This window comes from Hemicordylus capensis, chromosome 6 (assembly GCF_027244095.1).
Source record: "Hemicordylus capensis ecotype Gifberg chromosome 6, rHemCap1.1.pri, whole genome shotgun sequence".
Taxonomy (NCBI): Eukaryota; Metazoa; Chordata; class Lepidosauria; order Squamata; family Cordylidae; genus Hemicordylus; species Hemicordylus capensis.
Window position 1 is genome coordinate 171,465,004 of NC_069662.1, and position 14,753 is coordinate 171,479,756.

General features: G+C 60.5%; 1 protein-coding gene across 9 annotated transcripts in view; it reads left to right on the forward strand.

Annotated features, from left to right (window-relative positions):
- The window catches only part of SMARCD3 (SWI/SNF related, matrix associated, actin dependent regulator of chromatin, subfamily d, member 3), a 74,715-nt gene extending 60,339 nt beyond the window's left edge, over positions 1-14,376 (forward strand). For all 9 annotated transcript variants that reach the window (XM_053260582.1, XM_053260581.1, XM_053260575.1 and 6 more), the window contains 6 exons: positions 3,114-3,275; positions 5,829-5,926; positions 7,135-7,270; positions 9,807-9,929; positions 11,431-11,532; positions 11,629-14,376. In XM_053260582.1, the coding sequence (XP_053116557.1) occupies positions 3,114-3,275; positions 5,829-5,926; positions 7,135-7,270; positions 9,807-9,929; positions 11,431-11,532; positions 11,629-11,682 (675 nt within the window). In that variant the 3' untranslated portion in view covers positions 11,683-14,376. The remainder of the gene's footprint in view (positions 1-3,113; positions 3,276-5,828; positions 5,927-7,134; positions 7,271-9,806; positions 9,930-11,430; positions 11,533-11,628) is intronic.
- Positions 14,377-14,753: the final 377 nt, after the last annotated feature.

Consider the following 14,753-nt stretch of genomic DNA (forward strand, 5'->3'; position numbering starts at 1 on the left):
CAAAGTCACTTGCTGCTGAAGAGAGGCGGTTGCTTACTGGTCTGGAAGAGAGAGGAAGCAACAAGTGTGTATTTCTCTCCTAAAGAAGATATCAAGCAAGGGAACACAGCAAGGAAATAAAACAAGCAAATAAACCACCAAGAAAACAAGAGGGGAAAGAGAAGCCAAGTCTGTTAGGGCTGGAAATTTTCTAGGGTTGGATTGCTGGCTGGCCGGAAGTGTTTGTGTCTTTGACAGAGGAGAAGCCTGAGTGGGGGATTCATTCATTCCAGGTGAGGGTCCCAGCTTGTGGTAGGCCCCACATTCCTGAGCTGAGTCAGTTGTGTGAAAAAGTACTTCTGCTTGTCGGTCCTAAACTTCCCTGCCTTCAGTTTCATGGGGTGACTGGGCAAAGAGGCACCTTTTACCATGGTGATTCTCTTTATTTAGCAGGGGGAGAGTAACTGGCCCTATTCACCCCCAGCACAGTACTTCCAGTGACTGTTGCTGGTGTGTGTCTTAAGTTTCTTTTTAGAATGTGAGCCCTTTGGGGACAGGGAACCATCTTATTTGTTTGTTATTTCTCTGTGTAAACCACCCTGAGCCATTTTTGGAAGGGCGGTATAGAAATCGAATTATTATTATTATTATTATTATTATTATTATTATTATTATTATTGTAGAACTGGAAAAAGTGCAGAAGAGGGCAACCAAAATGATCAGGGGCCTGGAGCACCTTCTTTATGAGGCTAGGCTACAGCATCTGGGGCTCTTTACCTTGGAAAAGAGATGACTACGGGGAGGCATGATCGAGGTGTATAAAATGCATGGAGTGGAGAGGGTCGACAGAGAGAAAATTTCCTCCCTCTCTCACAACACTAGAACCAGGGGTCAGCCCTTGAAACTGAAGGCAGGGAAATTTAGGACCAACAAGCAGAAGTACTTTTTCACACAACACATAATTAATCTATGGAATTCCTTGCCACGGGATGTGGTGATGGCCACCAGTTTGGATGGCTTTAGAAGGGTTTTGGACAAATTCATGGACGACAGGTCTATCAGTGGCTACTAGTCTGGTGGCTGTGGGCCACCTCCAGCCTCAGAGGCACGATGCCTCTCAGTACCAATTGCAGGGGAGCAACAGCAGGAGAGGGGGCATGCACATACCTCTTGCCTGGGGGCTCCCCAGAGGCAGCATCTGGTGGGCCACTGTGCGAAAGAGGATGCTGGACTAGAGGGGCCTCCTTGGGGGGCCTGATCCAGCAGGGCTGTTCTTATGATCTCTTTCATCCTTCTGCCTGCTCTTTACCTAGTTCTACTCTGTCCCTCTCTGGTTTATCTGCAGCATTCACACCCTCACAACCTAAGGGATGGCATTTGCCAAACCAGATACTGCCCAGCTCCTGCCAGCTATTCCCCAGGCATCATTTTAAAAGCTGTTCTGTGACCTGTTGGATTTGAAGTGCCAGCAGTCTGATTGCATCTTGGTTCAAGTGAAGCCCATCCCTTTTATACAGGCTCGTCTTGTGCCAAAATATATCTCGAAATCTAAACCTTCCTCCCGGCACCAACGTCTCATCCACGCATGGAGCAGGCAGCATTTCTGAGAACGCTACCTTGAGGGTCCTGGACTTCAATATACTACCTAGCCGTCTAAATTTTGCTGCCGGTGGCCTCCTCCCTCAAAACCACTATTCTCTCCATCGAGTTCAAAGAGCGTTGAGCAGCCCTAGGTGAGGCAAATGCTCCTCCCACCAGCCCCCCTCTCCGCCTTCCCCACAGGGAATGGCCCCTTGGCACAGCTGGCCACCAATGCTGAATGCCCAGCCCCCAGGAAAGAGCTGCTCTAGGCAGCAGCTCTGGGCGTCCTTCCGGACAGGGTGGCGGCTGCTCCCCCTCCGTGGCTCTCCCGCCAGCCCCTGCCTCGGGACGGGGATCAGCCGCTGCCGCCGCCTTGGCCAGTCTCCCCGGCTGCTCTGTGGCGAGTGCGGGTTGCGCCTTTGCTCCACTGACCTTGGAGATGCGGTTCTGATCTGCTTCTGAGGGGACGGTCTGGAGCCCAAAGGAGGAAGGAGAAGCACACGCCCCGGGCCCTTCTCTTTACGACGTGTGGCCCTGAATTATGTATGGCTTTAAAAGGGCGGCGCATTACGAAAGAGCCACCTCTTTCAGGGGCGGAGCCACCGTTGCGCCAATGGGTTCAAGAGCCCAGGCCACCACTGCCCCTCAGGGGCCGTGCCTCGTGCCCCAGACACGCCTCCCGGCTGTGTGATTCAGCTCCCCAGTGGGGCTGCGTGGCCCCATGAGGGAGTTTAATTGCCCAGCGCTGCATTTGCCGTGCGGCCGGAGCAACTCTCCCTAAAGGGCCCTCCTTGGGAGCTAAACCACGCCCCTGTGTCTGACGTCAGATGCGGGGGGCGGAGCGAGGGGCCGCCCCTGGCCTCCCTCCGCGGCTGATCTCTTTGCTACTGTTTCCGTCTTCTTTGCTTGCTGCTGCTGCTGCTGCTGCTCGGTGCTCTGTGCTTTACTGTTTTTATTTTGTATGTGCTTTTTAACATTTTAAATAGAGTTGTATTTTTATATTTAAATTTAACATTTGTGTTCTTTAAACATTTCAATAGATTTGCACTGTTTTTAATTATATTGTAAACTGCCGTGGGATTATTTTAGTGGCAGGTGGTATTCAAATTCTACAATAAACAAACACACAATGGCTACGATTTGCAGTGAGAGTTGGATTCTGGCGGTGCAGCAGCAGCCGGTTAGGGTTAGGGTTAGGGTGTGTTAACCCTAACCCTAACCCTAACCCTAACCCAGAGGGCTGCTGCCCAGGCCGTCTGCTGCAGCTGCAGGGCAGGCGGGACCCCAGGCGGAAGTCCCCACTAGGGGTCTTCCGCGCAGAAAGGGAGACCCGCCCACGTCGCCCTCCAGGGGCGGCCCCCCCTCTCCAGGCAGCCCTCCCTCCCTCCCAGCTGCAGAAGCCCTTAAGCACAGATCCAGTCTTGAATAGCCGTTTCCAGGGCAGTGAAATGTCCACCACTGAGTTCTGGGCCAAGGGGGCCCCAGCGGGTCCAAGCCCTGCCTCTCCCGACTCTCTCTCTCTCTCTCTCTCTCTCTCTCTCTCTCTCTCTCAGCCTCCGCAGTTTAAGCTCGACCCCCGCCTGGCCCGCCTGCTGGGGATCCACACGCAGACCCGCTCGGCCATTATCCAGGCCCTCTGGCAGTACATCAAGACCAACAAGCTGCAGGACTCCCACGACAAGGAGTACATCAACTGCGACAAGTACTTCCAGCAGGTGAGGGCTGCTCTCTGCCCCCGAGCGATCAGGGCCGTGGCCCCTCCCGGGTCACTCCGGCTTGGCTGGCCGCCCTCTGGGCCTCCTGAGCTTGCTGCCCTGACCTCGTGGCTGATGGCAGGCAGCAGCGTCTCCCATCCCTCTGGAGCACCGGGTGAAGGGGTGGGGTGAGAGGAGAAGAGCAGCAGCAGCAGCAGCAGCTCCTCCACAGGGGCCCGGGAGGAGGGGGCCGTGGCTCCGGGCAGCTCCTGATGCTGGTGGTGCCAACTCCAGCCCCTCTTCTTTCCGTGTGTAAGGAACAGACCCAGCCACCCAACTCAGGCGGGAGGAATTATTGCTGAGTTACCCCTCCCTGTTACCTGGCAAGCTGACTGGCTTTTAAATTAATTAGAAAGAAAAGAAGAATCTCTGGTAGATTGTATCACTGCCACCAATCTCTCTTTAGTACTTTCCCCTAACTGGAAGAGAGCGATAAAACTTCCAGCCTTGCTAACAGGCAGATATAAAAATGTGGTCTCTCTCTCTCTCTCTCTCTCTCTCGGCTGTTTGGGAGCATGTGAACTGGAGGCATCCCCTTCCCTTCTCCCAGAGTCAGAAAAAGCCAGTTCAGGAGTTCACGTGTAGCTGTTGCAAATATTATTAGCTTAGTGGTTTACAAGAGTATTCATAATGCCCAGATGTTCTCAGGCAGTGCTTAACTTGTTCATTCCTAGACTGAAGTTGGATATAGGTAACTGCAAAAGCAGATACTTGGGAATAAAAAGCAACATGCACAAAAGAAAATAACTTCTAACGCAAGTCTTCCTAAAACACTTTCTCCTAAGTCTCACCTTCTGAAGCCATAACTCTTGACTTCCTACCCTTGAACTTCACCAGGGTGCTTTCCAGACCAGACCCTACAATGGGGTCAGGACTCGGAAGTGTGCGTTCACATTTCTGTCGGAAGGGTGCTTCCACACTTCCTGAGTCGTGCCGCTGCAGTCCCTACGTGGACAGCAGGGTGCTGTTCACATTTCCAGTGCCTTGTTTCAAATTTAAACACTGCAATATTATCCGGCGTGAAAAAGTTGCTGTTTTTTCGGGTTGTTAGTTGCTGCGGGACTGCTCCCCCTGCTGTTTACGCTTCGAATGCGACTTTCCTGAATGAAGGCATTTGGCTGCTGATGAGCAGCTAGTCTGGAAAGCGCCCTGGACATAGGTGAGACCAATCCCTGAAATCTCTGAACCTCAGGGATTTGCAGAACTCACCCTGGGAGAATCTGGCAAGACTCCATTGCTCCTCTCTCACCTGGGTACACCCTTCTTCTTCCAGAAGCCCATCTGGAGCCCTCTAGTTCCACACACTAGTTAACCGATTGGGTCATGACCTAGGGTCTCCAGTCTGTCAATCAAGGGCAACTGCTTTCCCCCAGTTAGCTCTATCAGTGCTGGCTGGCTGGCTGCCCACCACAGCGGGCTTTCGTCCCCTTCCATGTGTGCCGCAGCTGCTGCTTGATGTGGGAAGGTGGTGGTGGTGGCAGTGGCGGCAGCAGTGAGGACAGGGTTTGTGTGCAGTGGCAGCCTCTGCTCATGACCGCGCACGCACCAGCTCCAGCAGCTAGCTTGCTTGCTTGCTTGCTCTCTCTCCTTCCCCACCAGCAAACTTGTCTGCTTTGTTATCTTCCAAACTGGAGCAAACAGGTTTGTTGCAGGGTGGGATGGTGGGGGGGCAGACCAAGAGATTGAGCTACCTGAAGGTGAGGGGAAGAGAGGCAGGGCCAGCAGGCAACGGGGGTGGGTGGGGGTAGAATGCACTGGGAGGGCAGCAGGCGTGGTGAGGAAGTGCGGGTGGCAGGAGGCAGGTGTGTGTGTGTGTGGGGGGGGTGCCCATGGGGGTGGGGGTGCTTGCACTCATTGCCCCATGGCTCAGTCCTGGCTGGAGGCTGTTGCTTCAGCTTGCCTCGTGACAGCCACCACTCTGGCTGCAAGGTGGAAATAACTGGCCAAGTTATGGAGCTGGCAATGGTGCCAACCTCATGGTGCCCCCTGCCTGCAGAGAGAGAGAGAGAGAGAGAGAACGAGAGGCCCCCCCATGTGCTTCCTGCCTCACTGCTTGCCTCGGAGGAGGTTCAAAATTGACCCCAGCAGATTACCAGCCGTTTCCATTTCACCCTGAGAGAGACGTGGCACTCCCCCCCCCCCGCCCCACGGGTTCCACGTGCACATCTGAGTGGCCGAGGGGAGGTGGCCACAGGAGCAGCTGCTGCTGCCCCCATCAGGGCGGTGGAGGAAGCAACAGCCCCTCCCCCAAAGCCCCACTCCGGCCTGGCCCTCTGCGTCTCGCCCTCTGGCTTTGCTTCTGCATCCGTGGGTGCCTTCCAGGCCAGGGCGAAGGCCCACCCAGGGGGCTCATGGGCTGCCTCTCTTGGGTGGAAGGACAGCCTTCTCCAGAGCTCCTAGCAGCCCTGAAGGGTGTGGGGGGGGGGTGGCAGGAAGGAAGTGACCTCCCCCGCGGAGGCCTCTGGGCCTGTCGGCTGCCGTCTCCCAGCAGGATCTCCCTCTCCTTTGCTTCAGATCTTTGACTGTCCTCGGCTAAAGTTTTCTGAGATCCCTCAAAGGCTCACCAACCTGCTGCTGCCTCCAGACCCCATTGTCATCAACCACATCATCAGGTCAGCCTCCCTCCCTCCCTTCCGGCTCTTGGCTGGACGTTGGCCTCCTGCAGCGGCCCCAGCCCCATGGGAAAGGGCCAGTGGGGTTGCCGTCCCAAGAAGCCTGCAGCCGCTCTAGCCATGGTGACTAATACAATGACTATCACTTTTGCTCAATATTGATCGATTTAAAAGATCTCTATGCCGTCATTCTTCATAAATGAATTGATGGGGGCTTACAATAAAATTAATGAAAAGCAGAATATATAAATATTTATCTACTATTTTCCAAAAGAAATTTCACAAAGGGGTTTACATAGCAAAAGGTATGAAAAACACGAGCCACAGAAGGAGAAGACGGTTCCCTGTCCCAAAGGGGCTAAAAAAAGGACCCAAGGAGCAAGCAGTCCATGGCCAAGGGGTCCAGCCAGGCTGGAGAGGGTTGCTCTCCCTGTGCTTAGCAGGCCCGGCCTGAGAAGGTGCCTCTTGGGCTGGTGGGCGGGGGTTGGCCCTCAGGACACAGGAAGCGGCCATAGACTGAGTCAGGCCCTGGTCCCTCTCGCTCAGTACTGTCTACCCAGACTGGCAGCAGCTTCTCCAAGGTTGCAGGCAGGCAGGAGCCTCTCTCAGCCTGATCTTGGAGATGCTGCTGCCAGGGAAGGAATGTGGAACCTTCTGCGTGCAAGCAGGCAGGGGCTCTTCCCAGAGCAGCCCCATTATCCCCCGAGGGGAAGATCTTTCAGTGTTCACACATGTCATCTCCCATTCAAATGCAAACCAGAGTGGACCCTGCTTAGCAAAGGGGACTTGGGACCACAACACCCGCTCTCCTGGCCCCTAAAGCCCTGGGCGCCCCTGGTCCCCCCCCCCACTCCTCCCCTTGGAAATCTCCTTTTGCAGCAGGCACACACCCCCCCCCCGCTTGCCGTGCCCGGCGGTGAGCAGAGCGCCAGGGGAGGAGTGCCAGCCAGCGCCTGGAGGGCTGTTCCCTCCCTGGGAGAGCCCACGCAGTCCCCGGCTCTGTCCCTGCGGCCTGAGGACCTCGGAGGCCCGGGCTGGGATGGAGCGGGAGGCAGAGAGGCCTGCAGCCTGGGCGGGGGCTCAGCTCTGGGCTCCTTGGGGGCTGGCCGGGCTCCCCCAAGCCCAGATGAGCTGCCGGGGGCGGGGGGGAGCAGTGCTCCCGGGAGGGTCCCTGCTTGTCAGCTTGTGGCCACTTCCCCTCCTCCCAGTGTGGACCCCAATGACCAGAAGAAAACGGCCTGCTACGACATTGACGTGGAGGTGGAGGATCCCTTGAAAGGACAGATGAGCAGCTTCCTCCTCTCGACAGCCAATCAGCAGGAGATCACGGCCCTGGACAACAAGGTGCTGGGGGGCAGCCGGGCGGAAAGGGGCCTCCTGTGGCGGCCGGGGAGGGGGGGTTGGCGTGGGGAGTGCTGTGGGGCCCGGGGCGGGGCGGGGCGGCCCGAGGGTGCTGGACACGCAAGCTGTGGGAAGGCAGCCAGGGAGGGAGAAGAGCCAGGAGGCGTCGTGCCAGGATGCAGCCGTCGGAGGTCTGAACGGGCAGAGAAGCCGACCTGCTCACCCCAGTGGCCGGGACTGACCGCCTTGCACAGTTCCCATTGGACAAACGCAGCCGCTTGTACGTTGGTGGCACTCTCCGTCCTATCGGAGCAGGAGGTGGGCAGGGCGCTTGCAAGAGCCACCCGCGGCGGCAGCCTCCTCTGGTGGGCAGCCAAGGGTGGGCAGCCAGCATGTTCACGGGAGGCAGGGCCAGGAGCCACGTGGGGAAGAACACTGCCATGGGGCTGGTGAGGTGCTGGTGGGGGGGACCCGAGGAAGCCAGGGCCAAAGCGGGTGGGATGCAGGCCCTTGCCCGGCAGTGCTGCACGTGGGCTGAGCCCAGCTGGCTTGCCTCCCAGCTCAGTGACCAAAGGGGCCTTCCCTGGTGGTGGGCTGAGACCTGCATGGCCCTGCGTCCAGCAGGGTGCTGCTTTAGCCCGCCAGAGGCAGGCAGGCAGGCAGGCCGGCACAGAGCCCCAGTGGCAAGTGGGTCTGCTTGAGTTGGCTGCCACCTGCCAGCCCTTGGCCCCATCGGGCCACACCTCCTCCCGCCTGGCCACTGGGCTGCCTTCTGGGGCCTGCTGGCTATGGCTGCCAGCGCAGCCGCCACTCCTGGCCGCCAACCCCTCACTCCTCTTTCAGGCAGCCCCACTGCCGGGCTGAAGGACGGGGCCCCTCCCCGCGGGAGGAGGAGCCTCAACGGGGAGCCTCCGTGCTCCGGGGCGGAAGAATGCGCCTGAAAGCCCCCGGGGCTGGGCTGGGCTGGGCTGGGCTGTTGGCTCTGCATCCCTTTGCACGAAGGGACGCTGGGCTGCCTTTGCCATCCTGTGGCCCACCCTCCTGGTTTGGAGTGCTCCCTGGGCGGAGAGGCTGGCGGAGCTCTCTTGGCGGTCTCGGGGGGTTTCCACCACCCTGGATCGTTGGGCGTTCTCTGCAGCCTGGAGCACGTGGCTGCTTCCCCTCACTCCAGGTCAGTTGTGGACGCAGCTCTTTAAGGGACCTCACTTCTCACTTCCCACCCTAGCCCTGCTGAGACTTCTCCGCTTATTCCGACCCTAACCATTTCCTGTCCTTTAACCTGCTGCCGACCCAGAAAAGGAGCTGCCTTCCGTTCATACCCCATGAGCTGTTGGCGAGGGGCTTTGTCAAACGCTGGCAGAATGTCAACTGGGCTGTGCTTTGATGCGTCTGAAGAACTCTTGGAGAGGCGTGTGGCCGGGCTGACCTTTACGCCAACCGTGCTGGTCGGTTCTCCTGCAGCAAAGCCTGTTCAATCTGCCTCACAAAGCCAGCCCCTCGGGGGGTCTGCCGGGCTGGGGTGGTTCTGGCCCATTTCCTGACCCCCCCACTGGGACCGGCAGCAGAACATGGAGCAAAGCCCCGGGAAGGAGAAACGGGAGCGGCTGCTGCTGCTCAGCGGAAAAGTCCACCCAGCGGTTTACGTAGTGTGAGGAGTGAGAAAATGAAGGAAAGAGAGAAGGGGGGGGGGGGCGCTGGATTTCCGAGTTCCAAGGTGCCTGTGGGGTGTTTGGAGCCCTGCTCGCTGCAGGGACCGGCTCTCGCGCCCCGGCAGATGCCTGCTGCCCATGCTCTTCCACGGAAACCTCCAGCGGAGGAGACACCCCGCCACACACACGCACGCACGCACGCACACACACTGCGCCTGGGCACGTTCCAGATGGCGAGCCTCACCCCCCACCAAGCCGTGGAAAGGGCAACCTTCTGTGGCCCCGAGTTCGAAGCGCGCTCCCGATCGGTTGTCAGGGGGGCAGCCTCCCAGAACGGGCCAATGCAGCTATCTCTTTGCAACGCAGATGCGCCGTTATAGGGCTGTGGCGCAGCAATAAAACCCAAAGGAAGGCATGGGGAATGTGAGCGGCACCTTCCTCCCAAGGCAGGGGCCGTGCGGAAGCACAGTCCAGGGACCCGTTGCCACCCTGTGGTGCTAGCCGGCCATCCAGGCAGGCCGTGCTGCTGCCGAACAGCTGCTCTGCCTTGAGCGAATGCTTCCTCGTATCTCAGCTGAATGGGCGTCCTGGTCCTTTCAAGCCCTGGGATGCGCCCTCCCCTCAGGGGCAGCAGAGAGCACGGCTGCTGCTGCTGCTGCTGCTGCTTCCATGGGGCAGCCCTTCAGATCCTGGAGAGGGCAGAGGCCTTGCTCCCTGAAGATGACTCCCAAAGGATTCCAAAAAGAAACACACAGGAGAGCTCTCCCCCTGCCCCATATTGGGGCCCCACCACTTCAGAAGGTGCCTCTTGGCCCACTGAGCAGGCGTCTGAGGGACGTGGGGCAATCCTGTGTCAAGAAGCATAACCTCTGCTTTGCTGTCTTGTTCAGATCCATGAGACAATCGAATCCATCAACCAGTTAAAGATACAGCGGGATTTCATGCTCAGCTTCTCCAAAGACCCCAAAGGGTACATCCAGGACCTTCTCCGGTCTCAGAGCAGGGATCTCAAGGTAGGCCTTTCTCTGGGCTTAGAGGGTTAAAGTTAGGGAGCTTCACCCTGCGCCTCAACGGCGGCCATGTTGCAAAGGGGGGGTGGTGGCTTCGGGCTTCCCCTCTTGGTGCCTCTGGCTGCTCAGAGTGGGGCTCCTTCCTGCCCCTCCGTGGCGTGGCGTGGCGTGGCGTGGCCAGCAGCTGCATCCAGCCCTTGGTCTTTGGGTTTACTCAGTAGCAGCTCAGGCACACACCCTGTGGTCCAGGCGGCCTTTGATGCACAAGCAGCTGCACACGTCCAGGTTTCAGGGACGTCCTCTGGGAGAAGGGGAGGGACTGTGGAATACATCCCTGGCAATCTTTTAAGTGTAGATAGAATTGCAAATGAGAACAAAGTGTCCACACAGTTGCACTACACCCCCTGGCTGTTAAACAAAAGATGGGCTCAGTCTTAGTTTCATATTCTGGGTTTCTTCAAATTGTCACTAGGACTAGCCAGGATTTGCCAGCATTGGGAGTCCTGGTGAATCCTGGCTTCTCTGAAGCCAGGGAAGGAAGTAGGCAGTCCTCCCCTCGTGCCCAAAGGGGGAGGGGCAGTAGCCCAAGCCTTGGGGGTGCCCCACAGAGCCAGAATTTGACCTCGGTTCTGTATGCTGCTGGCACTGGGCCAATGCCAGTAGGTTGACCTGTAGGCCGTCCCCTTCTTAAATGCAGAGGCTGAGCTGGTGTGCAGCATTCTGGCAAGGGTGCAAACCACACTGGGGCTGCTGAGGATGCGCAAGGCAGCCCCCCCCCCCCCGCAGTTGAGGGCAAGCGGATGCACAAGCGGCTCTGCTGCTGCCCCGGAAGGAACTGCCCCGGCTCTGCCTGCCCCTGGGGTGGCCTTGCATGTCTGCAGCAGGCCGGCCTCTGTTCTCTCCTGGTCCCTCCTTCGCAGTGCAGAAATCCGGTAGGGGGAGGGGAGGGGGGGCTGCGACTTTCAAATGTCTAATTGGCAAAAAGCAGCCCGGACCCCAGTGGGGGTGGGGGGTGGGGGTGCTGGTGCCTTGTGACCTGCGCATCCCTGGGGCTGCTGAAAGGGGTCAAAGGGGGATCACAGACTCCTTTGTGAGCCCAGATGGGATGGTTCGAAAGCCCCCAAACCAGCTGACCATCTTAGAAAGAACCGGCCTCTTGCCGCGATGCTGTAAGGGCTGGATTTTCAGGGAGTGAGAGAGGAGGTCATCTGGCAACGCTTCGCTTTGTTCGGAACTGGGTCGTTTTGGTGAGTGGCTGTACTGAGGAGTGTCGGGATGGTCCTTCATATGATCTGTGGACTTTGCCCGGAGATCAGGAGAGGAGGTTTACTGACCAGGCTGGCTGGCTGGCTGGCTGGCGGCGACCTCTCTCTGCGCCGGGGCCAATGAGAGCCCGCCTGCCCGCCCGCCCCGTGTGCTGCTTGGGGCCTTGTTTCCCGGGAAGAAGTGGGCCCGGCTGGGCTCTGCCGGGAGGGGCTTCACTCTCCTCCCTCCCCCGCGGCAGGTGATGACGGATGTGGTGGGGAACCCTGAAGAGGAGCGGCGGGCCGAGTTCTACCACGAACCCTGGTCCCAAGAGGCTGTCAGCAGATACTTCTACTGCAAGGTATGGCCTGGCTGGAGGAGGGCCGGCCGGCCGGCGGGTGGGTGAGACTGCCCCCCCGCCCCCCGACTGGCACCATCTCTCCTTTTGCTCTTCCAGATCCAGCAGCGGCGACAAGAACTGGAGCAGTCTCTGGGGGTGCGCAACACCTAAGCGGCTGGTGGCCAGCCTGGCCGGGTCCTTGGCCCCCGAGCCAGGGGACTTCTCCGCTGTGTTTGGCCGCTCACTTTTCCGCGAACATGGACGTGCTTCTTGGTGCCCAGCCCAGGAAGCCCCCGCCCGGCACCCACAGCACCAGCCCCCCACCCCGCCCCCGCCCCCGCCCCCCAGCTTGAGCGTGTGGCCTGCCCAGGAACCGGCTTCTCCTCCTCGGCTTGCTCAGCCCAGTCCAGGCGCGCGGGGGGGGGCTTCCGCCTGTGGGGCCGCCCACTTGGCCACGTGTGGGAGAACCAAGCCTGTGCCTGTGGGGCTGCTTGGGGGCCTGCAGCATGGTCTGGAAGGGCGCGGCGGCCGGCAGACGGGTTCCTTGGCTGGGCCACTGGGCCCCTGCTTCTGGGGGGCTGGAGGCGCCAGCAGGGCCTGGCCCTGGAGGGCTGCTGCCCTGGCCCCCGTGTGGCCTCGGAGGCAGATGCTGGGCAGGGCCCTGGGCAGAGCTGCGTGGGCTCCTTGCTGTGCCCCCAGCCTCCCCCTGCTCAAGGAAGAGGAGCCGGGAGACCAGAGGCCGGCCCCCTCCCTCGAGCCCCCCGCCCAGAGCCTGGCTGGGTGGGGGCACCCCGGAGAAGCCCCCTGGGCTGGCTGTCGGCTGCGGAGACTGGTGTGCCGCGCAGCCAAGCTGAAGGATGCTCTTCCCAGACAGGCACAGACCAGGCTGGCCTTGCGACCCTCCTTGGGCCAGCTGTGGCTCTCTGGCCAAGGGCTCCTGGCAGCCCCTCGGCCAGCCGGCTCCTCTGCCTGCCGTGGGCGCTGAGCACCTGGCTCCTGGCGCTCTGCCCAGAGGAGCTCCGTTGGGGTGCTAGCTGGCACCCCAGCCCTGCAGGGGGGGGGGCTGCACCTCCCTTGCCATTAGCCCAGAGTGGGGTGTCGGCCGGCAGCAGCCTTCTCGGGACCGCTCTGCTCTCCTGCCTTTCCGGTCACGCACAGCCCAGCGGGAGATGCTGGCCGGCCGGCAGGCTCTCCAGGGCCTCTGCTCTGGGCCGGCTCTGCCCCCCTAGTGCCCGCAGCTCTGTGCTGAGGAATGCCGTCTCTGCCTCGGCAGGAGAGCAAAATGCCAGTGCGGGGGGGGGGGTGGAGGGCAGCTGCTTATGGGCCTCTGTGGGGCTTTTTCTGTCGGCGAGGGGAGCCCAGCATTCCCCAGTGGGGGAGGGGGCGATGGAAGGCCGTAGTGTGGGGCTGAGTGTGGGTGGAGTGAATCCTCACTCCAGGAGAAGGCAGGCCCTGGGGAGGGGGGGCTAGGGGTGTAATCTGCACATGCCCCCCCCCCACCCCAGAATGGGTGCACCAGAACTCTTGTGCTGAACAGCCGCGAAGTTATAACGTGGTGCTGTGCTGGGCAGAGAGTTCCGCCTGCAGTCGGCAACGTGGCCCCTGAAGTATGGCCTGGAGCGAGGGGGCCGTTGATGGGAGCAGCTCCTGCCCAGCCCGTGCGTGTGTCACGCAAAGGCCTTGCCGAGGGAATCTCCGCCATGGCTCCGGTTCAGAATTTGGGAGTGGGGCGTGGCGCTTGGAGTGGCCAGCGGGGCTTTCCTTTGGCCATCTCGGAAGCACAAAGCGCACCTGCCTCCAGCAGCCAGCAGAGGAGCTCTGGCGCGAGGCTTGGGCCAGTGGGGTCCCAGGGCGGCAAGGGCCGAATCCCGAGGCTGCTGGGCTGGACTCATCCTGACGGCCACCCCTGCTGGTAGCACAGCCCCGTCACGCAAGCGGGTGGGTGTGCACGTGCAACGAAACACGCAGAAGACACAATGAGAGAGGGCTACACTTTGGCGCTCGCCACTGCAAAACGTGCCCAGATCTGGGGCCAAGAGTTGGTGAGAAAAGGAGGGCTGGACGCCCCCCCCCACCCCCCATTTCAGGCAGTGCAGGCTGCGGCCGATCCAGGCACACTCGTCCTTGTGGCCACGCCGAGTGCAGTCCGCCGCAAGCCCCAGACGCTGGGTGGGAGGGGGGCTTGCAGGGGAAGCGCGGTGAATTGGGGAAAGCACCCAGCCTTGCTGCCCGCAGCAGCTTCTCTCCGTGCAACAGCCGCAGGCTTCAAGGACGGCTTGGCCTTGGCCGAAGGGCCTGCAGGGCTGCGTTGCGGCTGGGCGGGGCGGGCGGGCGGGCCCTGTAAGACGCAGCTCAGCCCGAGGTGGCTGGCTGGGGGGGGCGGGTGGTGGGTCTCCTGGCCTCTTCTCAGGGGACATGAAGTGTGGGCAGCCCCCCAGGGAAGAGGGGTGTCCCCCGGCAGAGGTGGCTGCACCTGCACAGCTCACTCTCCATGGAGGCTGCTTGCAGCAAAGCTGGGAGAAGGTGCAGAGCTGGGGCCCTTCTTCCTGCCCCCCCCCCGGCCACAGCCAAGGTGTTTGGCCCCCACCCTCACACTGCCTCTTCTAAGCGCCAGGATTGTGCCCAACTGCCCAGCGGAGGAGGCAGCCAGGCTTTCCAGGCAGAAGCCAGCCCCCCCCCCCCCGGGATTAGGCGTGGCCCGTGGGCAGCTGCCACCAGCATTGGGGGCCTCCGAGGGGGGAGGGGGCGCTTGGGGGCAGGCAGCTCACCGGCCTGCCTCTCTCCTGGGGGGCTGCCATGTCGGTGTTGTCTGGTGCCGAGTGATTCACAGAGAAGCTTTTCAACAATAAAGACTGTTTCTTTGTAGCTCTTCCTGCTCATTGGGGGGATGAGGCTGTGGTGGCTCCTCGGTGGGACAGCATCTGCTTGCGGGGGGGGGGGGGGGCGCTGGCAGCCAGAGCAGAGCAGGCTCCTGAGCGGGAGGGCCCAAGGGCCTGACTGTGCAGAAGGGGCCTCCTGTTCTTCTGCCTCCCTGGGACAGCTGCGGGACCCTCCCTGGCCTGCCTGGGACAGCTGCCACCACCTGGTGCGATGCCCCCCGGTCGGGGCTCTCCCAGCAATTCAGCAGCCCCCGGAAGTGGCTCCTGCCCATCACCCGCTGAGCTCTGGGGCAGATCCTGAGGGGTCCTCTTGCTGAGGGTTCCCAGAGACCAGCCCTGGGAAGCAGCTGTCCCGGGAAGGGG